The sequence below is a fragment of the Malaclemys terrapin genome, chromosome 4 (genome assembly GCF_027887155.1).
Source record: "Malaclemys terrapin pileata isolate rMalTer1 chromosome 4, rMalTer1.hap1, whole genome shotgun sequence".
Classification (NCBI taxonomy): Eukaryota; Metazoa; Chordata; order Testudines; family Emydidae; genus Malaclemys; species Malaclemys terrapin.
Genome location: NC_071508.1, coordinates 123,292,114 through 123,316,186, shown reverse-complemented (window position 1 = coordinate 123,316,186; position 24,073 = coordinate 123,292,114). Strand labels below are relative to the sequence as shown.

The following is a 24,073-nucleotide window of genomic DNA, read 5'->3' as shown; positions in this document are numbered from 1 at the left end:
TTTCCCACTCGCCATGGCCATCCAAGAGGAAATCCTCTCCTTCCCACTCAGATGGGAAGAAATGGGCCACTTCTTCACCTTCCAAGGAACCGCCTCAGATAAAGCCATCCCCTGCAAGGTCAGTAGCCTCAACATCATCAGGGGTGAGACTTAGCTCCCATGACCACCTGAGTACTCTGATACTGGAGCTAAACAGAAGTCCAAGGATCCTAAATGGGCAGGACCACAGGCGGACACACTGTCTCTCGGGACTGAGAGAAACAGCGCAAGAGCTTCCGAAACGGTGAGTGCCTCATCCAAGACAACCTTGGGTGCATCAGCACTGACAACAGTGTCAGCATCGACCAAATCCTCGGCACTGAGCAAGCTCTCGGGATCAAGTAAGCCATCTACACCATTTACTGGCTGCTCGAGGGAATTCACTCCACCCTCGGCATTGATAGTTCCGTCCATTTCTAAACAACCACTGGTGCCGATGATGCTCCTGCCTGCGCCATAGCAGTTCAGATATCCAAGGGACCTGGTCATCTGTGATACACCAGAGGCTCCGCTCCTCCATTGCAAGCTCCCAATAGTTCATCCTTTTTCCCCGGAATCGGAACCCTGCTCCCCTTCACCACTGAGAACTGCACCACCCTTTCCCAGCAATGACAAAGAGGAAGAGGATGAAGAGTACTCCATTCCACCCGCATATCTGGAACACAGATAATCCTGTGCTCATCTGCGTTATCCAGAACCAAACCGAGGGCCTGGTATGGACCCCCATGGATGCAACCCCAAATGCCAATCTCTCCACATTGGCCCTACTGGGCCCCATGGGCTATCTATATGCACTGTTTCCCAAACCACCCATAGAGCAGAGCCAGAAACACAAACATCGTCATCTTCATCTGTTTTTTGACCATCTGATGTCGACCCAGTAACGATGGAGGAACAGCAGGAAGAAACAGAGGAAGAGGTTACACCACCACTCCACTTCTCCTTCTCTTCCCCTGATGAGGTGATCATGCCACCACCTCCTACATCGGCGGACTATTTCAGACACTTTCAAAAACTATTCTGCAGAATCGCTGAATCTCTCCAGATCTTGTTGGAGGAAGTCCGAAGAGCAACAACACAAGCTGCTTGATATTCTACACGCCTCCACATGGGAGGACAAAAAATATTATGTCCCCACTAAGGACTTGGAATTTCTTTTTTCCCATCCTACTCCAAACTCCCTGGTCGTCAATGCGGTACATGAGAAGGGATGCTATCACCACCCCAGGGCAACCTCCAACAAGAGGGACTGGATGCAACTAGACTTGTTTGGTCTCAAAGCATATTCTTTGGTGACACTCTAGTGTCGTATCACCAATTACAAGGCTCTTATGACCAAATACAATTATATGAACTATTCTAAAATACAGAAAGCCGCCTCCCGTTAAAGTTGCTGCAACCATCTTTAACAACCCACCAGTTTGACGACCGTTTAGCCCCTTTTTATCCGTCATGCTGACAAATCACTTTGGATACATAGATCCTGGAAATAATCAACAAAGCATACTCCATTCCATTCCTGTCCCTCCCCTCCTTCCTGTCCCTCTTCAAATACCCTTCTCACAAACACCTTCTATGAGAAGAAGGAAATAACTTTCTGAGACTGGGGGCCATAGAATCGGTCTCATCCCAACACAGAGTGAAAGGTTTTTATTTCCACTATTTTCTGATCCAAAAGAAATCCAGTGTCTGGAGACAGATCCTAGACTTATGAAACCTCAACAAGTTCATTTAACTGCAACACTTCAATCTGGTCACACTATCAACCATTATCCCAGCACTGTAGTATGGGTACTGGTTTTCAGCCCTCAACTTCCAAGAGACACATTTTCACATCACCATACACCCTGCTCACAGATGATTCCTCAGATACATCCTGGGGACCAATCATTACCAATACAAGGTACTAACTTTTGGACTCTTCACAGCCCCTCACCCTCAAGTATTCTTCACAATCCTTGTGGTAGTGGCAGCATACCTGTGCAAATAAGGCATCGTCATAGTACCATACTTAGACAACTTTCTCCTCAAAGCTCCATCTGAACCTGACACAATTCACGCCATATGAAAGATGATGGAGCTTTTCTTGAACCTTGGCCTTCAAATAAACATCCAAAAATCGACACTGTCACTTGTGCAACATCTGGAGTTTATTGGGGCACACCTGGATGCAATACAGGCCACAGCCTTCCTTCCAGCTCACAGATTTTCTATAATAGTCAACCTCGTATCCACTGTGAGAACCAGTCCGCAGCTGTCCGCCAGGAAGTGTCTCCAGCTGCTCGGCCATATGGCAGCGGCCACATTCATGGTAAAACATGCCAGGTTGCATGTCTCCATGTGTGACTACGCACAGTGTATGTACCTCAGACACAAGTCTTCACAAACTCCTATTCATGTCTGGTGGACATAACACCAAAATGTCTGTATGGGCGTCCCTTTTCTCCAACCAACACTGTCCCTGATTCGAACAACCAACACCTCCCTAATTGATTGGGGAGCACACCTTCAGACCCACACGGTGCAGGGAAGGTGGTCTCCTGCAGAATTCTCCATGCACATCAACCTTCTAGATCTGCGAGCAGTTAACAATGCTTGCCAACATTTCCTACCACTGATCAGACATCAAACCATAAAAGTAATGACAGATAATATTGCCTGCATGTTCTACATCAAAAGACAAGGCAGAGTAAGGTCCCACTCCCTATTCTCGAAAGCACTGAAATTGTGGAACTGGTGTATCCAACAGGACATCAACATTTCAGCTGCATATCTTCCTGGACAGCAGAACACCATGGTAGACTCACTGAGCAGACAGTTCTCACAAGACCATGAGTGGAAACTAGATACAAGAGTCCTTCAGCGCATATTCAGCCACTGGGGATTTCACCACATAGATCTCTTTGCCACACCAAGAATGCCAAATTCCCTCGATTCTGCTCACAAGCAGCTCTAGGCCACTGGTCTCTGGGAAACACCTTCCTTATTACATGGGATGATCCACTACTCTATGCCTTTCCACCTTTTCCCCTCTTGTTCAAGGTACTTCACAAAATACAGGTGTAACGAGCCTGAGTCATCCTCATATTCCCAACATGGCCATGACAAATTTGGTATCCTTACCTCCTATGCATGACATTATGTGCTCCGATCACCCTGCAACTGATTCCACACCTCCTCTCGCAGGATGCGGGCCAAATCCTCCAACTCAATCTATGAAACCTTCATGGTTTCGGGATTTGGAGATGTCCTGTTCAGAGGCAATAGAAGAGGTTCTCTTAAATAAGTGAGACGACTCACTGTACTTGCCTCCAGAAATGGGAAAAATTCCGATCCTGGTGCACAGCCAATCATGACTGTGATAAATGCCCCATTACCATTCATTGTAGAGTATATATTAGATTTTAAAAGATTGGGCTTCTCTACAAGCTCTGTTCGGATGCACTTGGCTGCCATCACAGCATTCCCCACCCCAAGATAGATGGCTATTCGATATTCACATACCCCGCTCATGAAGAGATTCCTTAAAGGCCTTTAGAACCTTTACCCTCACATACGACATCACAACCTCGTTTTGAACTGTCTCACCAGATCACCATTTAAGCTCATGACAACATGTTCTTACATTCATCTTTCCATGAAAACAGCAATTCTTGTAGCTATCACGTCTGCCTGACAAAGGAGAAATAAGGCTCTCATGGCATACCCCCCGTATACAGTTTTTCATAACGGCAAGGTCACATCATGCAAACATCCAAAATTCCTAGCCATGGTGCTGTTCTCCTTCCATTTGAACCAACTTATCCACCTTCCCTGCTTCTTCCCGAAATGCATACCAACCAACATGAAGCAATGCTACACACCTTGGACATTAGGTGAGCATTAGCCTTTACCTTGATAGAACTAAATCTTTCAGACAGTTGTCGTGCTTATTCCTCTCAACTGCCAAATGATCAAAGGGAGTGGCTGCATCCAAACAATGTCTTTCCAAATGGATCTCTCAGTGCATATGCCTTTCTTATCAACTGCACAATCAGCTGCCTCCACCTGGAACTTGAGCGCATTCCACTCGCACTCTCTCCACATTGATTGTCTTTCTCAACAACGTGCTGATCACGGACGTTTGCAAAGGGCCACCTGGGCATCCATGGATACTTTTGGCCAACACTATACATTATCCATGTTGCAGCATCAGATCCCCTACTAGGACACACTGTCCTCTTCTCCTTATTGGACACCACTCCAAAGCCCCAGCCTTACATCTATGGGCACTGCTCTACAGTCATCTACAGTGAAGCACCCAGAGGGACACTACTTGAAGAAGAGACCGTTACTCACCGGGTGCAGTAACTGAGGTTCTTCAAGATGTGTCCCCCTGTGGGTGCTCCACTACCTGCCCTCCTCCCCCCCTCTGCTTCAGAACTCAAAGATAAACTCTGCAGTAGAGAAGGAACTGAGGATGGTTGGATTGCACAGCAATATATATAGATGCCCCCCCCCCATGGCATCAGACAGGGAGAAGCGTCTGTGTGGCCCAGATACAAGGGGTGCTGCTACACCGCCTACAGTGGAGCATCCATAGGAACAAACATCTCAATGAATATGTTACTGCACATGGTGAGTAACCTCTAACTTTTGGCAGGGTTGACTCATTATTCTATGGTAATCAGAGTTCCATGTAGTTTACTATGTGTTTGGAAGGACTTTCAAACTAAGGTCCCCTCTACTCTGCATGGACACTAAAAGTCCCATTGCATTTTTCATCAGAGGTTTACTTGGATACCCTTGGTCAAAACCCTCCCTTCCCTCTTCCATTTTGCATCATGCTGTGCTCCAAGAGCCACATCCATTATGCAGCTATGACAATTTACACCAGCTGAGGACAGATTTCACTTGTGGATGATGTGATTCTTCTTTGTGCGCAGTTATAAGTTGCACTGGGATTTTTGTGATGAAAATATTTTTACATATGTATATTTATTAATGTTAATGAGACACCTTCCTCACACTGAATAATGCTTAGTTGGGATAAAACTCAAGTAAACTTGTGTTTCTAGTGTCCAAAAGGCTTGCTTTTTTGTTCAAACTTAAAATGCTCTGGTTAACAAAATATAAAGCCTGTTTTCAAACCAGTGTTTAAAAACTTGAATAATGGTATAAAATCCAATTTATGTCCAATAAAGGAAGAACTTCAGAAGAAACTGGCAAGTTTACAACATAAAAATGAGGATATTACATCTGCGTCTATTGAAGACACGAATTTGGAATTAAATCAATTAAGGCAAGAGTTGGAAAGGAAGGAGAACGAACTCAAAGAAAGTATTACAGAAAGAGAAACACTAACAGCAGAATTAGAAGAATTGGACAAGCAGAATCAAGAAACTATGCAGGTAACAAATATTGCCGAGAATTAATGGCCATCTTTACTTTTTAGACATTCAGTGAGTGATGTTAATCTTTGCTCACAGATATCAGGGCCTATTAGGTTCCCAATAGTCTATTCTTGCCATACTGGATAAGACCAGTGGTTTATTTAGTCCAGCATCCATCCTGACAGTGGCTGATACCAGAAACTTCAAGGAAATGCAAAAAAATTCCTGTAATGGACAATTATAGAATAACATACCCACTACCCACAATGGAAATTTCTTACTAATTTCTGTCAGGTAGTGGTTATCATGAGCCCTCTAGCATGAAGGTTTATTTCCCTTTTGAGGAATGTTGCAGTACCAAGGATATGTTTAGGTTTTTTTAATCCTAATAAAATCTTGACCTTCGTAATAACTTGTGACAATGAGTTCATATGTTAACAGTGTGTTATGTAAAAAGCATTTCCTTTTATCAGTTTTAAATTTTATTAGTTTATAGTAGCATAACATCTTAAACTTTTTTTAAAAAAATCATCAGATTTTGACCAAAGTGTGTGAAACTTAGTGGTCACAGATTATTTTTAATTAAATATTAATAGTTTTATATTTGTCAGTATTTTAACTGATATTCAGGTTTTAAAAATATATTTGAAATACATTTGTTTCACATTAACTACTTGACTTTACAGAAAGAAAATGATCAATACCACAACAATTAGGGCCTTACCAAATTCAAGGTCCATTTTGGTCAATTTCATTGTCATAGGATTTTAAAAATTGTAAAAATCAGCTATTTAAATCTTAAATTTCATAGTGTTGTAATTGTAGGGGTCCTGACCCAAAAAGAAGTGGTGGGGGGAGGTCACAAGGTTATTGTAGGGGGGGTTGCGGTACTGCAACCCTTACTTCTGCGCTGCTGCTGACGGCAGCACAGAGGTGAGGATGGCATGGTATAGTATTGCCACCTTTACTTCTGCACTGCTGCCTTCAGAGCAGGGCCCTCAGTCAGCAGCCACCACTTTCTGGCCCCAGCTTTGGATTCAGCAGTGGAGAAGTGAGGGTGGCATGGTATTATCACGCTTACTTCTGCGTGGCTGCTGCCATAGTGCTGCCTTCAGAGCTGGGTGCCCAGCCAACAGCCGCCAATCTCCGGCTGCCCAGCTCTGAAGGCAGCGAAGAAGTAGGGTGGCAATACTGTGATCCCCCTAAAATAACCTTGTGACCTCCTCTGCAACTCTCTTTTGAGTCAGGACCCCCGATTTGAGAAATGCTCAATTTATGCCTTATTTCCAGTCTGAATTTGTCTATCTTCAACTTCCAGCCCTTGGATCGTGGTATACCTTTCTCTGCTAGATTGAAGAGCCCATTATTTAATATTTGTTCCCCATGTACATACTTATAGACTGTAATCAAGTCACCCCTTAACCTTTTCTTTGTTAAGCCAAATAGATTCAGCTCACAATAAGGCATGTTTTCTAATCCTTTACTCATTCTCTTGGCTCTTCTCTGAACCCTCTCCAGCTTATCCACATCCTTCTTGAAATGAGGCACAGTGCTGGGCACAGTATTCCAGCAGCGGTTGTGCTAGAGCCAAATATACTAATAAAATGACTTTTCTACTAACTACTCGAGATTCCCCTGTTTATGCATCCCAGGTTCGCATTAGCTCTTTTGACCACACCATCTCACTTGGAGCTCATGTTTAGTTGAGTATCCACCACAACCTCCAAATCTTTGTTAGGATCACTACTTCCCAGGATAGAGTCCCCCATTCTGTAAATATGGCCTACATTCTTTATTCCTAGGTGTATACAGTTACATTTAAGTTATTAAAACACACATTGTTTGCTTGCACCCAGTTTACCAAGTGATCCAAATCTTTCTGAATCAGAGACCTGTCATCTTCATTATTTACCATTTCTCCAATTTTTGTGTCATCTGCAAACTTTATCAGTGATGATTTTATGTTTTCTTCCAGGTCATTTGATAAACATGTTAAATAGCATAGGGCGAAGATAACAATCCCAGAGGGACCTCACTGGGAACAGACCTCTTTGATGATAATTCCCTGTTTGCAGTTACATTTTGAGCCCCATCAGTTAGTAGTTTTTAAATCATTTAATGGGTGCCATGTTGATTTTATATCATTCTAGTTTTTTAATCAGAATGTTGTGTGGTGCCAAATCAAATGCCTGACAGAAGTCTAAGTACATTACATCAGCACTATTATGTTTATCAAACACATTTGTAATCTCTAACAGGGTGTGCTGATTCAGGAGCTGACTCAGCATCCTGTCTCTCAAATCCCCACCAATATAGATTAATTGAGAAGGGTCAATCAGCTGAGTAGATCTATAGCTGAAGGGCTAATTAGTGGGGGAAGCAACCGCAGGATCTGGGAGCCTATAATTTGAGAGGAAGGAAACCGTGGAAGGGGGAGCTGAGAACCAGAAGGAAAGCAGAGATGGGCAGGGTTGACTGCTGCCAATTCTATTCCCTTCTCCAGAAGCAAGTGGGGGAGCTGGCTAGGGCTTGTAAATATAAATAAATAGCACTACCAGTAGAGGCCTTCTGGCACAACAAAATAAAACGTGGTGGTAAAGGAGACATGAAGTGGTTTGGGCTTTACTTAAGACCTGAAAGGACTCTCAGGGGACCACCCCATAACAATTTCATCAACAACAGATATCAGGTTTGTTTGACAGGATCTGTTTTCTATAAACCCATCTTGATTTTCCTTAATTACATTACCCTTCTTTAGTTCTTTATTAATTGCATCCCAAATGAGCCATTCCATTATCTTCCCAGAATCGATGTCAGGCTGACAGACCTATAATTAACTGGGTTATCTCATTTACCCTTTTTAAAAATTGGCAAATTAGCTTTCTTCCAGTCATCTGGAACTTCCCCAGTACTCCAAGACTAATTGAAAATCAACATTAATCGTCCAGCTAGCTCAGCAGCTAGTTCTTTTACATCTCTTGAGTACAAGGTGGCTGGACCTGCTTATTTTAAAATGTCTAACTTTAGTAGCTACGGTTTAACGTCCTCCAGAGATGTGAGTGGAGTGGAAAGTGTGTTATCACCATATGATGAGACTATATCATCTGTTTTTTTTCCCCAAATACAAAACAGTAATATTTATTGAACACTTCTGCCTTTTCTGCATTATTGTTGTTAATTCTACCATTTCCATCTAGTAATGGGCCAATACCATTGTCAGGATCCTTTTTGTTCCTAATATATTTTAAAAACTCCATCTTATTATCCTTAATTCTCCCAGCCATAGATTTCTCCTTTTGTCCCTGGCCTTATCAATTTTCTACAATTCCTAACTTCTGATTTATATTCACTAGTATCAACTTTCCCTTTCTTCCATTTGTCACATATTTTTTACAGCTGCCTTCACTCTCCTTCCCTCTAAACCAGTTGGTTATTTAACCAGCCCAGCCTTCTTCCTTGATTGTGAGATTGTGCTTTTTGGGGCATCTAGTAAGGTGTTCTTAAAGGATTCCCAATTATCATTCACATTTTTCTGATTAAATTCTTCCTCCTATCTGTTATCATTGCATACACCAGCGACTCCTGGCATTCACTCCAACAAGCCTCTTGTGTGCCACCCTTCTATCCCTCTTTTACTTCAGTGACTCACTGCACACACACAGCCCCATACCACAGAATCTTTGCTTTCTGCCCCCCATTCTCACCTCCACGAAGTGTGTGTGATTCCCCATTTCAGGGGCTCGGTGTGCTGTCTTTTTACCTCTTCCCCCATACCAGGGTCCCTCAATTTTCCTCCCATGCAAGAGGCTATATGCACCCCCGTACCTTCCTTCCAAACTGTATCAAGGTTCTCCATTCCCCCCCTCATTAGGGTTTCTTTGTGACCTCTCCATTTCCCCTCATGCCAAGGGCTATGTGTGGCCCCAAATGAGGGTCTTCACTTTACCCCCTCGGTCAGGGATCTATGTGCCCCCCATTTCTCCCTCCTCCCCCTGCCAAGGGTTCTGTGTATCTCCATTTCCAGGTCCCCCTTTTTCTCCTGCCAGAGATTGTGCCTGCCCCTATTCCTTCATGCCCCAATACCATGATCCCTCATTCTCCTTCTCCCTCTGTGTGCACCTCCATTCCCCACTACCACCGTTCTTACTCTCCTTTTTTTTTTTTTTCCTCTCCCTTTCTTTCCCTTTCAATGTGTCAGCAGCATTGGGAGGATTGGCAGAACTCAAATGAGGTGGTTTGTTCTGCTGGAATATGTTAATGAATGCGATAAATCAGTTCTTCAATTTATAGACAATTACAAGGGTGGTTGGACGTGTTAGCTCTGCTAATCAGATGCCAGGGACTTAATGTGTTCCCCATTTCCCCCTTAAGGTTTTCATATTTTTCACCCAATTGCATAGTGTTCTGTCCATTAATGCTTAGAATATTCCCTTAACTTTTGGAATTGATTGGATGTCATGGTCAAAAGTTATTGCATTACACCCAAACAAAGAAATGCCGTCAAGCTCGACCAATAATACATCTGCACAAGGAGATTGAATTAAGATTGAATGGGCAACCTTATTCAAGCATTTTGTAGGCTTTTTACTTTGCAACCTCAGTGTTCTTAATTTTTAAATTAATTTAAATTTAAATTCTAGATATATTTTTTAATGTAATTTCTTATGTTTTTAGAAAGCTTGAAGAAAATGTTTTTTCAGTTATATGGAACCATGTTGGCCCCCATGTGGGTCATTTGTAGGATTGGGATCTTTAGATCCATAGCATAGACCTCTGCCATGGATCTTTAGATTCATAACATAGACCTCTCCCACATGAGCTAACAGAGTAACTGGTAGCAATGGAAGGCTGTCACCTTCCATGTAGACCTGCCATTAGATGAGGAGTGAAGAGACACTGTCAGGTGGATTTCACAGCTGTTTGCTAAACTGCAAAAGAATATTGAGACTATAGAATAATGGTTTCAGTTCTCAGTCCCGTAGGGGAGTGTGTCCCAGTGGTTATAGACCCTTCTGCCCCTGTCTTTCCGCTCCTATCCTTACCTTACCCTCACCCTTATTCTTCATTTGAGTCAGGTAGCTTCTGTCTCCTCTATTTTGCCTGCATGCCAGTAGAGAGAGCATTGAGAGTTGCTCTCAGTTCCTGTCCTTGTCACTACAGCAGCTCCTGGCAGCCAGGAGGAGCAATTGCAGTGAAAGTCTTGTTCAGTCCCTGAAGCCACAGGATGGTGCATGCTCCATCTCACTGTGGGAATGGCTCATGCGCAGTCTAGTCAGCACATAAGAGCTGTGAGAAGTGGAGCATGCTCAGTGCAAATGGAATCTTCAGAGAATTTAGCTGCAAAACTGTAGTGTGTCTCTACTGAGCATGTGCAAACACTTTTTCCCCCCAAAGGATTAGAACTTTGCCAAATTTGGATGAATTTTCTCAGGGACAGCAAAAGCACATCACTAGCGTTAGTGGGAGAGACTCTTCCTCCTCCCCCCATCCCATTCCCCCATTACAAAATTTCAAGTCCCTGCTCCAAAGTATGGAGGTGCTAGAGATGCTCACTGAAACTATTGTAAAGAGTTTTTTAATGTGGGCAAAAAGATGTGTTTTTCACTAATCTCATTCTAAAAAATGGCTGAAGCATTTTAATTGAAACTGTCCCCAGAACATCAGCCTTGGGCACCTGGCATGGGAAATTTCAGGCCAAATGGTTTGTTTGGCAAAATTACCTGAAAACAAAGTCTTATAATTAATGGAAAGTGTCGGGCAACTTAACTGTAAGCATCACAGTCTGTGCTGCCTATAATAAATGAGCTGTCTGTCAAATTTTCAATTATATTTTGTTACTGCTGTGTTAAGAATTTTAAAGTTCCAAATGTTCATTTGACAGAGTTGAAAAAAGTTTTCCTTTGTCTTAACCAAATCTTATATTCATCTGGGATTTCTTTGATGTTAAGGCTTCGTGGCTTAAGCTATCTTGTAGACCAAAATAGGTTCTCTTTTAAATGTAATGTGCTATTTTCTTCCAGTACATCACTTGAACGCCAGTGGTTTGATAGAATTATTACGGTATATCTGAAAATCTTAGGCTGTCCGCTCTTGGGAAGCACTGACTTCTCTTAGGGGTGCTCAACAAGTCCATAAAAGGACAGTACGTTTTGTTAATTATTGGGTGTTTTTAACATAAAAATGTACTGAAACAGAGTTGTCTATTGAAAAGTGAATATTCAATAAATTTGTCTTTGCTGTTGTGTGCTAATATCATTGTGTTTTGACCATGTGTTTAAAATAGTCTCAAAATGTTCCATATTTTCTATAGGCTTTTTAATAAAGAATGGAATGGAAGAAATATTCCTATAATTTCTAACATGTTTAACCTCTGTTTGAGTCCCAAATATTCTGATATGGTCTATATTAGGCAGGCATGCTATTCCAATTTATCAAGTTTTTTGTGGAAGTCAAATTTAAACACTGCTTGCAGGTGGTACAGACTGTATGTTAATTCATATTTATGTATTAATGTGAATGAACATTAATCACATTTACTTATTTGTGACTTGATTTAACACCTCACTAGCTCTAAATAATAGCTCAAAATATTTGGAAGTACACAGCTAAATGTGTGTTTACTGTATGCCAATTTAATTATCCTGATAAATCCTGGAAATTTTTGACTTTCACATTTGATTTATTCTTTTAGAGAGTGATTCTGTAGGTTTGATGGAATATATTTTTAATAATTTGAAAATAACTACTTAGTCAACTCCTTTTAAAAAATCCTTTACATTCTTTTGTTATCCAGATGATTACATGAATGAAAGCTCTGTTTTTACTGGCTCTGTTTTTATCCTGATGAATGCTTGTTTCTGTTTATTTTAGCATATGTTTACCCTGAAAGAGCAGCTATCAAAACAGCATTCAGAAGCTGATAGTACCATCAACCAGCTGAAACTTGACATAGCTTTTGAAAGAAGGAAAGTGTCTGAAGTAGAAGCTGAGAAGATGGAAATGAGTAAGGAACTAGAAACCCAGAAATCAAAAATGAACCACTGTACATTTGCACTTAATGATTTGCATATGAGTAATCAGCAGCTTCAGCATAACATTAAGGATTTACAAGAACAACTAAAGAAATCCCAAGATTGTAACTTGAATAATAAAAAGGAAATTGCAGAATTGAAGCAAAATCTGAAACAAAAAGAGGAGGAACTTTCTGTTTCCCAGAATGAGTTAACAAAGATAATTAATCAAGAACCTAACAGTAACTCTCAAGATCTTTCACTTAAAGAAAGAGAAGCAGAAATTGCAAAACTAAATAAAGACATTTCAGAAAATAAACAACTAAATCAAAATTTGGAGAAATCAGTTTCTGATCTTAAAATGGAAAATGGAAAGCTTCTGGCAGTCTGTGAAGAACTAAAACAGCAGTTGCACGAAGCCTTTGCTGAGAAAAATAAGGTTTCCCTGGAAAAAGATACTATGTTGGAGGCTTTGAAAATGGAAAAAGGACAGTTGGAAACTGAATTAAGCCAGACCGAAAAGCGGCTGTTGGAACAAGCACAAAAATATGAACAAACCATTGAGGACCTGTCAAATGCACGTAACATGAACACCAATGCATTACAGCTTGAACATGAGCGTCTAGTGAAATGCAATCAAGAGAGGGACTTTGAGATAGCAGAACTCAAAAGAAACATTGAGCAGATGGAAGCCGACCATGAAGAAACTAAAGAGATGTTGACAACTAGCTTAGGAGGACAAAAGCAGTTGACAGAACTCATAAAAGAGAAAGAGGTGTTTGTTGAAAAATTTAAAAATAGAGCTCTAGAGTTGCAACAGGAACTTGAGGAATATGTTAAGGATTCCAAAAAGCACGAGATTTTAAGACAAAATTTAGAAGAAAAGGACATAAGTCTTGCAGCCATGAAAGAAGAAAACAATCATCTGAAAGAAGAGATTGAAAGACTAAAGGACCAGCAAAGCAGATCTCCACCTGTAGCTGAGCCTAAAACACTTGATATTATTACTGAACTTGAAGCTGAGATAACACAGTTACATGTAATAAAGAATAATCTTGAAGAGGAAATAAAACTTCACAAAAAAACAATTGAAGATCAGAGTCAAAATACTGTGCAACTTCAGCAGTCTTTGCAGGAGCATAAAAGGGAAATAGATGAGTCCAAATTTCAGTATGAGCAAATGAATATCACACATGAAAAGCTTTTCTTGGAGAAAGATGAGGAAATTAAAAGTTTGCAGAAAACAATTGAACAAATTAAAACTCAGTTGCACAATGAGAGGCACGTCTTTCAGACAGACTCCTCTGATCTCTTTCAAGAAACCAAAGCCCAGACACTTAATGGAGAAAATGGTAATGAAAAACATGACTTGTCTAAGTCTGAAATTGAAAGACTAGTAAAAGGTATCAAAGAGAGAGAAAAGGAGATTAAGCTTCTGAATGAAAAGAATGTCGTCTTAACTCAACAAATTGATCACTTGTCTAAAGATCAAGTTGGTAAACTCACTCAGATCATCCAAGAGAAAGACTTTGAGATACAAGCTCTCCATGCAAGTATTTCCTCTTCATCATATAGACAGGATGTTCTGTACCTTCAACAGCAACTGCAAGCCTATGCCATGGAAAGAGAACAGGTGCTGGCAGTTTTGAGTGAAAAAACTAGAGAAAACAGTCAGTTAAAAACAGAGTATCATAAAATCATGGATATGGTAGCAGCTAAGGAAACTGCTCTGATGAAGTTACAAGAAGAGAACCAAAAATTATCTAATAGGTTTGAAAATAGCAGCCAAGATATGTTTAGAGAGACTATTCAGAATTTGTCCCGTATCATTCGAGAGAAAGATATTGAAATAGATGCCTTGAGTCAAAAATGCCAAACCTTATTGACTGTCCTGCAGACATCCAACATAGGTACTGACAGTGGGTCAGGAGGTGTTAACAATAATCAGTTTGAGGAGCTTTTACAAGAGCGTGACAAATTAAAGCAACAAGTAAAGAAGATGGAAGAGTGGAAGCAACAAGTAATGACTACAGTCCAGAACATGCAGCATGAGTCAGCTCATCTCCAAGAGGAGCTACACAAGCTTCAGGCACAAATTTCAGTTGACAGTGATAGCAGTTCTAAATTACAGATGGATTATAATGGCTTGATCCAGAGTTATGAGCAGAATGAGAAAAAAATGAAAAGTTTTAGTCAGGAGTTAGCACAAGTTCAGCATCATATAGGACAGCTTCATAATACCAAGGATCTTCTTCTGGGAAAACTTGATATGGTAACACCGCCTCTGCTGATGGCTTCTTCTGTTTCACAAGCATCAGATATTCCAAGCAGTACTCCTCCTGAAATAGTCAGTGATGCGTCCAAACTCCTTCAACAGGAATTGGAGCAGCTTAAAAAAATTTTACAAGAAAAAGATGCGACTATCAGAATTCTTAAGGAAAATAATCAAAGACTGTCTGATTCCATGGCTGCAACATCAGAGTTAGAAAGAAAGGGACAAAAGGACACTGATCCGGAGATGAAGCAGATAAAGGGAAAATGTGATGTTTTCCAGAAGTCACTTAGGGAAAAAGACCTCTTGATTAAGTCTAAAAGTGATCAGTTACTTTCTGTAAGTGAAAATCTTAGTAACAAAGAAAATGAAAATGAGCTTTTAAAACAAGCCGTCACTAATCTTAAAGAAAGAAACCTAATTTTAGAAATGGACATCTGTAAGCTGAAAGAAGAAAATGAAAAAATAGTAGCAAAATGCAGGGAGAAAGAAACCGAATTCCGGGCATTACAAGAGACTAACATGCAATTTTCAATGATGCTGAAAGAGAGAGAATTTGAATCTCACTCAATAAAAGAAAAAGCTCTTGCCTTTGAAAAATTATTGAAAGAAAAAGAACAGGTAGGTGAGGAATTTGTATTTGTTCTATTGGTTATAAATATTTTAAGGGAGAAAATACAAACTTTAAATCATACATGTGACTGAATTCTCACAAATATAGTCTAGAGGTGTTTGCCTAAAAGCAGCTTCTCATCTACTATATGAAACCTTGCAGAAGTGAATGAATTTCAAAGTTTTGAGTGATCTATTGCAAGATTAGTTCAGGATCTCTTAGAAACCTATATTTGTCTTCAAAGGTTATAAGTATTACTATTAATGTTTAAATAAACCACTGCAAAGTGAACTGACATAGTTTAATGATGATGATATATTTGGCATCACTTAGAGCATTTTGTATCTACCAAGTGGAATCTAGAGCACCATTTCTCTGAAAAAGAACGTCATGAAAAACCCATTGTTAAGATACCATTCCTATTCTGTTGTAAACATTTATTTTGAACACTTACCTACTGATCCTTCCCCTGATTCACGGTCGGGGTTACCGCCTTGGGAGGGTTGGTAGGGGATCTCTTTGAGGGTGATGAAGAGATCCTGGCTGTCAGGTAAATCAGCGTTGAAAGCGCTGTCGACTGCCTCGTCCTCCTCATCTCCTTCCTCATCTTCCCTGTCCGCGAACAGCTCCGAGGAAGCGGCCGTCGACAATACCCCGTCGTCAGAGTCCACGGACAGTGGTGGGGTAGTGGTGGCGGCCGCACCTAGAATGGAATGCAGTGCCTCGTAGAAACGGCATGTCTGGGGCTGGGATCCAGAGCGTCTGTTTGACTCTTTGGTCTTCTGGTACGCTTGTCTCAGCTCCTTGATTTTCACGCGGCACTGCGTTGCATCCCGGCTGTATCCTCTCTCCATCATAGCTTTTGAGATCTTCTCGTAGATCTTCGCATTCCGTTTTTTCGATCGCAGCTCCGAAAGCACGGACTCATTGCCCCACACAACGATCAGATCCAAGACTTCCCGATCAGTCCATGCTGGGGCCCTCTTTCTATTCTGCGATTGCATGGTCACCTCTGCTGGAGAGCTCTGCATCGTTGCCAGTGCTGCTGAGCTCGCCACAATGTCCAAACAGGAAATGAGACTCAAACTGGCCAGACAGGAAAAGGAATTCAAATTTTCCCGGGGCTTTTCCTGTGTGGCTGGTGGCTGGTCAGAGCATCCAAGCTCGGACTGCTGTCCAGAGCGTCAACAGAGTGGTGCACTGTGGGATTGCTCCCGGAGCTATCCGCGTCGAATTCCATCCACACCTACCCTAATTTGACATGGCCATGTAGAATTTAGCGCTACTCCCCTCGTCGGGGAGGAGTACAGAAATCGATTTAAAGAGACCTCTATGTTGAAATAAATAGCTTCGTTGTGTGGACGGGTGCAGGGTTAATTCGAGTTAACGCTGCTAAATTCGACATAACCTCCTAGTGTAGACCAGGCCTTAGAATTGTGTGTGTGATATCTTCAGACACATGTGAAGTACTCTGCCAGTCCAAGTTTCTTACTCTGTACTAGTCTAACTAAAGACTATGAAATTGCAGTGATAAGGCACTTCAGTGATTTAAAATATAGTTTGGTTATGTAAAAACTATAAAATGTCATTGTGGGGTTTCATGTTTACTCTTGATCTTGTATCAAATACAGTTACAAATAAAAAGATGGTTTTTTTTAATGGCTGGCCCTGCAAACTCAGCCTGGGCTCTTGAGAGTCAAACTTGTTTCTCTCCCATCTCTTGCATAATCCTCAGTAATAAAAGTCCTGCAGACTAAATTAGGTCTCTTGGTGTCACCCAGTGCAGCCCAAATGCTTTCAGTGGGGTTTCACAAATACAACTGACTGGAAGTATCAGAGGGGTAGCCGTGTTAGTCTGAATCTGTAAAAAGCAACAGAGGGTCCTGTGGCACCTTTGAGACTAACAGAAGTATTGGGAGCATGAGCTTTCGTGGGTAAGAACCTCACTTCTTGCATCTGAAGAAGTGAGGTTCTTACCCACGAAAGCTTATGCTCCCAATACTTCTGTTAGTCTCAAAGGTGCCACAGGACCCTCTGTTGCTTTTAACTGACTGGAACTTAGTAAACAACTCATTTGATTTGCAAATGAGATAGTATAGCGTTCTCTCAGCTATATTGGCTGTGCAGAGCTAATAAGAGTAGTAACTAAATAAAAAGAAGTTTCTAGTGTTTTTGTTAAAGTCAACTGATATGATTTTGAATACATGCAGAGAGCAGATCTCTGTAGATGGAAGATGCCATTTTTTACTAAATCATTTTATTTTTATTACTGATAGTTCATAGTAAGCCTAAAAACATTAGTAGCCACTGTTAGTTTGTTTATTATTTCATTTCTACTCATCTTGACTTTATACCTTTTGGAATGTATTCATTTTTATATAGCTATCATAAACAACTAACATAAATAATAACATAAACCACATGCCCAAAGAAGATTCAAATCAAGTTACTTAGAAATAGCTATCTCAACAGAAAGTATAGCTTCAGAAATTGTGTTTAGGGGAATTGCAATTTTGAGGTATACATGTCTGAAATGGAAGGGTGCTAGCTACCTATTTTACTGCAAAAAGAACAGGAGTACTTGTGGCACCTTAGAGACTAACAAATTTATTAGAGCATAAGCTTTCGTGGATTACAGCCCACTTCTAGTGAATACATTATATTTGTGTATGACTTTAGAAACAGTTTTTAATCTATCAGACAATATGCCAATAAAATCATTACAAAATAGACAACTGTTTCTTCAAAGGATCTTCTGTCCAGTAAGCACTCTCTTTTTCTATCCATGTCTGTCTATTTCATCCTTTTTTGGAGTTCAAGTTCTTTGGGACAGAAACTGGGCCTCTTTTTATACAGTGTCTTGCATGTTTGTGCAGAAATGCCTAATAAATAGTTATAATAGACTCGTTTAGTGTTTTAAGCATCTATTCCTCAAAGTTTTTATACATTTCCAACCTTTCTTTAATTGTATGTCCTCCTTCCAAAGGGCAAGATGGGGGAGTTGAATCATCTGTTAAATGAAGTTAAGTCAATGCAAGAAAAGGCTGTTTCTTTTCAGCAAGAAAGAGACCAAGTCATGTTAGCACTCAAACAGAAACAAATGGAGAGCAGTGCCCTACAGAATGAGGTATGACATTAGACAAGACTAAAGCACAAAAAGGGTGAGTGAATAAGAAAAATCAGAGAATTTACCTTGCCTTAAGAATTATCTTAGATAAGTACCAAAAAAGGCATCTACAATGTATATCTATGCAATATAATTAGGGCTGTCCATTAATTGCAGTTAACTCAAATGATTAACACAAAACAAATTAATTAGATTAAAAAATAGTTGTGATTAATAGCAGTTTTAATCATACTGTTAAAGAATAATAGAATACCAATTTAAATTTATTATAAATATTTTAGAAGTATTTCAGCATTTTCAAATATATTGATTTCAATTACAACACAGAATACAAAGTGTACAGTGCTCACTTTATATTATTTTTATTACAAATATTTGCACTGTAAAAAAAACCCCAAAAGATAGTATTTTTCAGTTTACCTCATTCAAATACTGTAGGACAATCTCTTTATCACGAAAGTGCAATATACAAATGTAGAATTTTTTTTTACATAACTGCACTCAAAAACAAAACAATGTAAAACTTTAGAGCCTATAAATCCACTCAGTCCTACTTCTTGTTCAGCTAATTGCTAAGACAAACAAGTTTGTTTACATTTATGGGAGATAATTCTGACCGCTTCTTATTTACAGTGTCACCTGAAAATGAGAACGCATTTGCATGGCACTGTTTTAGCCGACTTGCAAGGTATTTATGCGCCAGATATGCTAAACATTCGTGTGCCGCTTTGTGCTTCAACCACCATCCGAGAGGCCATGCTTCCATGCTGATGGAGCTTATTAAAAAAATAATGCGTTAGTTACATTTATGACTGAACTCCTTGGGGGAGAATTTTATGTCTCCTGCTCCATGGTATCGCATTCTGCCATATATTTCACGTTCTGGCAGTTTTGGATGACAACCCAGCATAGGTTGTTCGATTTAAGAACACTTTCACTGCAGATTTGACAAAACGCAAAGAAGGTACCAATATGAGATTTCTAAAGATAGCTATAGCACTCGACCCAAGGTTTAAGAATCTGAAGTGCCTTCCAAATCTGAAAGGGAGGAGGTGGGGAACATACTGTCAGAAGTCTTAAAAGAGTAACGCTCCAATGAGGAAACTACAGTACCTGAATCTCCAAAAATGAAAATCAACCTTCTGTTGGTGGCATCTGACTCCGATGATGAAAATGAAGGTGCATTGGTCTGCACTGCTTTGGCTCATTATGAAGCAGAACCTGCCTATTTTCACTTTCAGGTGACATTATAAATAAGATGCAGGCAGCACTATTTAAATGTAAATAAACTTGTTTGTCGTAGCTATTGGCTAAGGGGACTTGTGGGCTCTAAAGTTTTACATTGTTTTGTTTTTGAGTGCAGTTATGTTAAAAAAAAATTCTACATTTGTACATTGCACTTTCACGATAGAGATTGCACTTCAGGTGAATTGAATTCTATTTCTTTTGTTTTTTACAGTGCAAATATTTGTAATAAAAAAGAATATAAAGTGAGCACTGTACACTTTGTATTCTATATTGTAATTGAAATCAATATATTTGAAAATATAGAAAAATATCCAAACATTTATAAAAAATTTAAATTGTTATTCTTTGTTTAACAGTGTGATCAAAACTGCGATTAATCATGACTATTTTTTTAATCTCACCATTAATTACGATTATTTTTTTTAATAATTTGACAGCCCTAAATATAAATCAAAGGAAATAATTTGATTTGCTTATAGTATGCACAAAGAAGTATGTGTCATCGAACGTACAATATATTTACCCAGGTGCAGCATTTACGTGATAAGGAGCAGCGTCTAAACCAGGAACTGGAGAGGTTGCGCAATCACCTCTTAGAAATGGAGGACTCCTATACACAGGAAGCTTTAGCTGCAGAGGACCGAGAGACCAAGCTAAGAAAGAAGGTCATGGTTTTGGAGGAAAAACTAGTATCCTCTTCTACGGCAGTGGAAAATGCCAGGTAATATTTGCCTCCATCCAGCATTAGCATTTCTTTGAATAGTTGCAGTATTCTAGAGTGATGGTGATGTGATTTTTATTAGCTTTAAAGAGCGTAGATGTGTAAGCACTGAGTAAAATGAAGGCATGGAATATTGATATTCTTCTTTGAGTGCTTGTTCATGTCAGTTCCAATCAGGTGTGTGCGCGCCGCGTGCACAACAGCCAGAAGATTTTTCCCCTACTAGCATCTGTAGGGTTGGTCGGGGCGCCTCCTGGAGTCGTGCCCTCATGGCGCCCAATATAGGGCCCTGCTGACCCGCCACCCCCTCATTTCCTTCTTACCACTAGCTGGAACTTCCCTCGCTCTTGCTTCTGTAAGCACCTTTAACAGTGTCCCATTGTATTTTGTATATAGTTAATAGTTTTTGTCTTAAGTTAATAGCCAACTAATGCTACTCCTACATTTCTCCTCCGCCACCGGGGCATGCCTTGGTCGCTGGGGTTCAAACCATGTGGTGAAGTCTGCGGAAGATTGATGCAGAAAAGTGACCCACACACTTTTTGTTTGAAATGCCTTGGCGAGAGTCATGAAAAGGACAAGTGCCTCATTTGTGAAGGGTTTGGGCTGAGGACCCTTAAGGATCGCAAGCAGAGACTCAGACTTATCCTCATGGAGGCAGCCCTCCACCTGCAATCCAACCCTGGGTTGGTGAAGCCCATGCCGAGCGCCGCCACCGTGTGCAGCGCAACAGCGCCGATGGTGCATGGGTCAGCTCCTAGAAAGGAGACTAAGGACTCCTGAATCAGTTGGAAGGGACCTCAGGAGGTCATCTATTCCAACCCCCTGCTCAAAGCAGGACCAATTCCCAACTAAATCATCCCAGCCAGGGCTTTGTCAAGCCTGACCTTAAAAACCTTTAAGGAAGGAGATTCCACCACCTCCCTAGGTAACCCATTCCAGTGCTTCAGCAGCCTCCTAGTGAAAAAGTTTTTCCTAATATCCAACCTAAACCTTCCCCACTGCAACTTGAGACCATTACTCCTTGTTCTGTCATCTGCTACCACTGAGAACAGTCTAGATCCATCCTCTTTGGCACCCCCTTTCAGGTAGTTGAAAGCAGCTATCAAATCCCCCCTCATTCTTCTCTTCTGCAGACTAAACAATCCCAGTTCCCTCAGCCTCTCCTCATAAGTCATGTGCTCCAGCCCACTAATCATTTTTGTTGCCCTCCGCTGGACTCTTTCCAACTTTTCCACATCCTTCTTGTAGTGTGGGGCCCAAAACTAGACACAGTACTCCAGATGAGGCCTCACCAATGTCGAATAGAGGGGAACAATCACGTCCCTCGATCTGCTGGCAATGCTTCTACTTAAACAGCTCAAAATGCCGTTTGCCTTCTTGGCAACAAGGGCGCATTGTTGGCTCATATCCAGCTTCTTGTCCACGGTAACCCCTAGGTCCTTTTCTGCAGAACTGCTGCCTAGCCATTCGGTCCCTAGTCTGTAGCAGTGCATGGGATTCTTCCGTCCTAAGTGCAGGACTCTGCACTTGTCCTTGTTGAACCTCATCAGGTTTCTTTTGGCCCAATCCTCTTAATTTGTCTGGGTCCCTCTGTATGCTATCCCTACCCTCCAGCGTATCTACCACTCTTCCCAGTTTAGTGTCATCTGCAAACTTGCTGAGAGGGCAGTCCACACCATCCTCCAGATGGCCAGCAAGAATACTGTGGGAGACGGTATCAAAAGCTTTGCTAAAGTCAAGGAATAACACATCCACTGCTTTCCCCTCATCCACAGACCCACAGTGGTACCCACAGATTCCTGGCACCAACACGTCGCCGAACATAAGACTTCTGGTAGGCGCCGATTTGTGTCCCAGAGAAAAAAAAGGCAGAAGAGTGGTCGCTGTCCCCCTCCTAAGCCTAAGGAGACACCAGCAGGGAGATCTCAGTCCACCCAGCCTACTTCGGGCCTGGCAGCTCCCAGGGGCTGATCGACTCCTGCCCTGCAAGGGGTCCAGTTGAGTCCGGCCCACTCCCATTCTCTGGACCGTCATAGCCGGGACATTCAACTGTCCTCCACTCCAGAGACTTTTGAGGTGGCGCAGGACCTTATTTGCCTGATGGGTCCGCCTTCTCCAAGGAGGAGACGAGGCACCGGCGATAGCCAGTCCGCCTGTTCCATCTAGGGGAAAGTCAGCAATGATGTTACGTCACTCCCCATCTCCGGCATGCCACTTCCTGGTGCCAGCCGCCCATGGGGGGGGAGCCGCATCAGTCCCCAGAGGGTCGGCACCGCTCTTCAGCATCACCCAGTACTACTCCTCCATGGTCTTCTTTTTTTGGAGTCCAAGGCCGAGTCCTATCGTCCAGCAGCAGGAGATCTAGATCTAGGCGACACCACCAGCCTCCTCCATCACCGTGGCCACCTCTATGGCCACTACCAACTCAGTGGCCCTTTTGGACTTCCTGGGCCCAGTGTCAGAACCAGGCATCAAGATCCAGATTGGTGTTGATCGCGTTGGCATCCGTCGCCCCTCCACAGCAACTGGCACCTGGTCCATCTCCGGTGATGACTCCTGTGCCCCCCGCCTGCCGCTTTGAGCTCGGCACCGGCAGCCTCAGCACGAACGGCACGCCAGCCCCACGATCACCGCGACCCTCTTGGCGCTGAGGGCAGTGACCAGGGCCATGGGCCGGTGTTTTCGTCCTCATCCTGCCCAGATGAGTCTGTTGCGGGCAAGTCAACAGCCCCGGCCTTGGAGGATAGTAGGGTCCTGCAACAGTTGTTGCACAGAGTGGCCCAGAACCTGGGGATCCAGGCAGAGGAAGTGGTAGAGCATGCGGATCTCATGGTGGACATCCTTGCCCCCTCTGGACCCTTGCGTATCACGCTGCCACTTATTAAAACTATAAATGAAACCACAAAAATTTTGTGGCAGACCCTTGCCCCCGCCCTCCCCCCAGCAAGGAGGAATGAAAGACACTATTTCGTCCCCTCAAAGGGGTATGAGTACTTGTACACTCACCCTCCACCCAACTCCCTGGTGGTGGATGCTGCGGACCAAAGGGAGTGCCAGGGGTTCCAGGGACCCTCCCCTAAAAACCGGGAGGCCAAAACTTATTCGGGAGGAAAGTATAGTCCACAGGTGCTTTGCAGCTCTGAATTGAAAATCAACAGGCCATCATTAGTAGATACTCTTTTAACACCTGTGGAGCGATGACCAAGTTTGCCAAGCTGTTACCAACAGACTCCCGTTCTGAATTTAATGCCTTCATTGACGAAGGCAAACTCATTTCTAGGGTCTCCTTGCAGACACTCTTTATGACGCGGGTGTGGCCTCCCGTACAATGGTTACAGGGGTGGTCATGAGGAGGTCCTTTTGACTCCAGGTCTCTGGACTACCTCACAAAGTGGAACAGACCATCCAGGACCTACCCTTGGAAGGTCAGGCATTGTTTTCTGAAAAGACAGACAGAAGACTGCACAGTTTACCCTCAAGTCCCTGGATATACACACCCCCACCACACAATGCAGCCATTTCAGGCTGAAACCTCCTCTGCGGTTTTACCAGCAACCGACAGGATGGTTCCCGGAGGAGGAATAGGAGTGGCAGGAAGAGGCCACACCCGTCCTCTGGGCAGGGCTCTGGCCAGACCAAGCCTTCTGCAGGCCAGAAACAGGCCTTTT

The 24,073-nt window shown here is 42.1% G+C and overlaps 1 protein-coding gene across 1 annotated transcript in view; it reads left to right on the top strand.

Annotated features, from left to right (window-relative positions):
- TRIP11 (thyroid hormone receptor interactor 11) overlaps positions 1-24,073 on the top strand; it is a 79,127-nt gene that overhangs the window by 28,341 nt on the left and 26,713 nt on the right. Inside the window, exons 9-12 of the mRNA XM_054026749.1 lie at positions 5,223-5,429; positions 12,282-15,314; positions 18,293-18,433; positions 20,209-20,402. Of these exons, the coding sequence (XP_053882724.1) occupies positions 5,223-5,429; positions 12,282-15,314; positions 18,293-18,433; positions 20,209-20,402 (3,575 nt within the window). The remainder of the gene's footprint in view (positions 1-5,222; positions 5,430-12,281; positions 15,315-18,292; positions 18,434-20,208; positions 20,403-24,073) is intronic.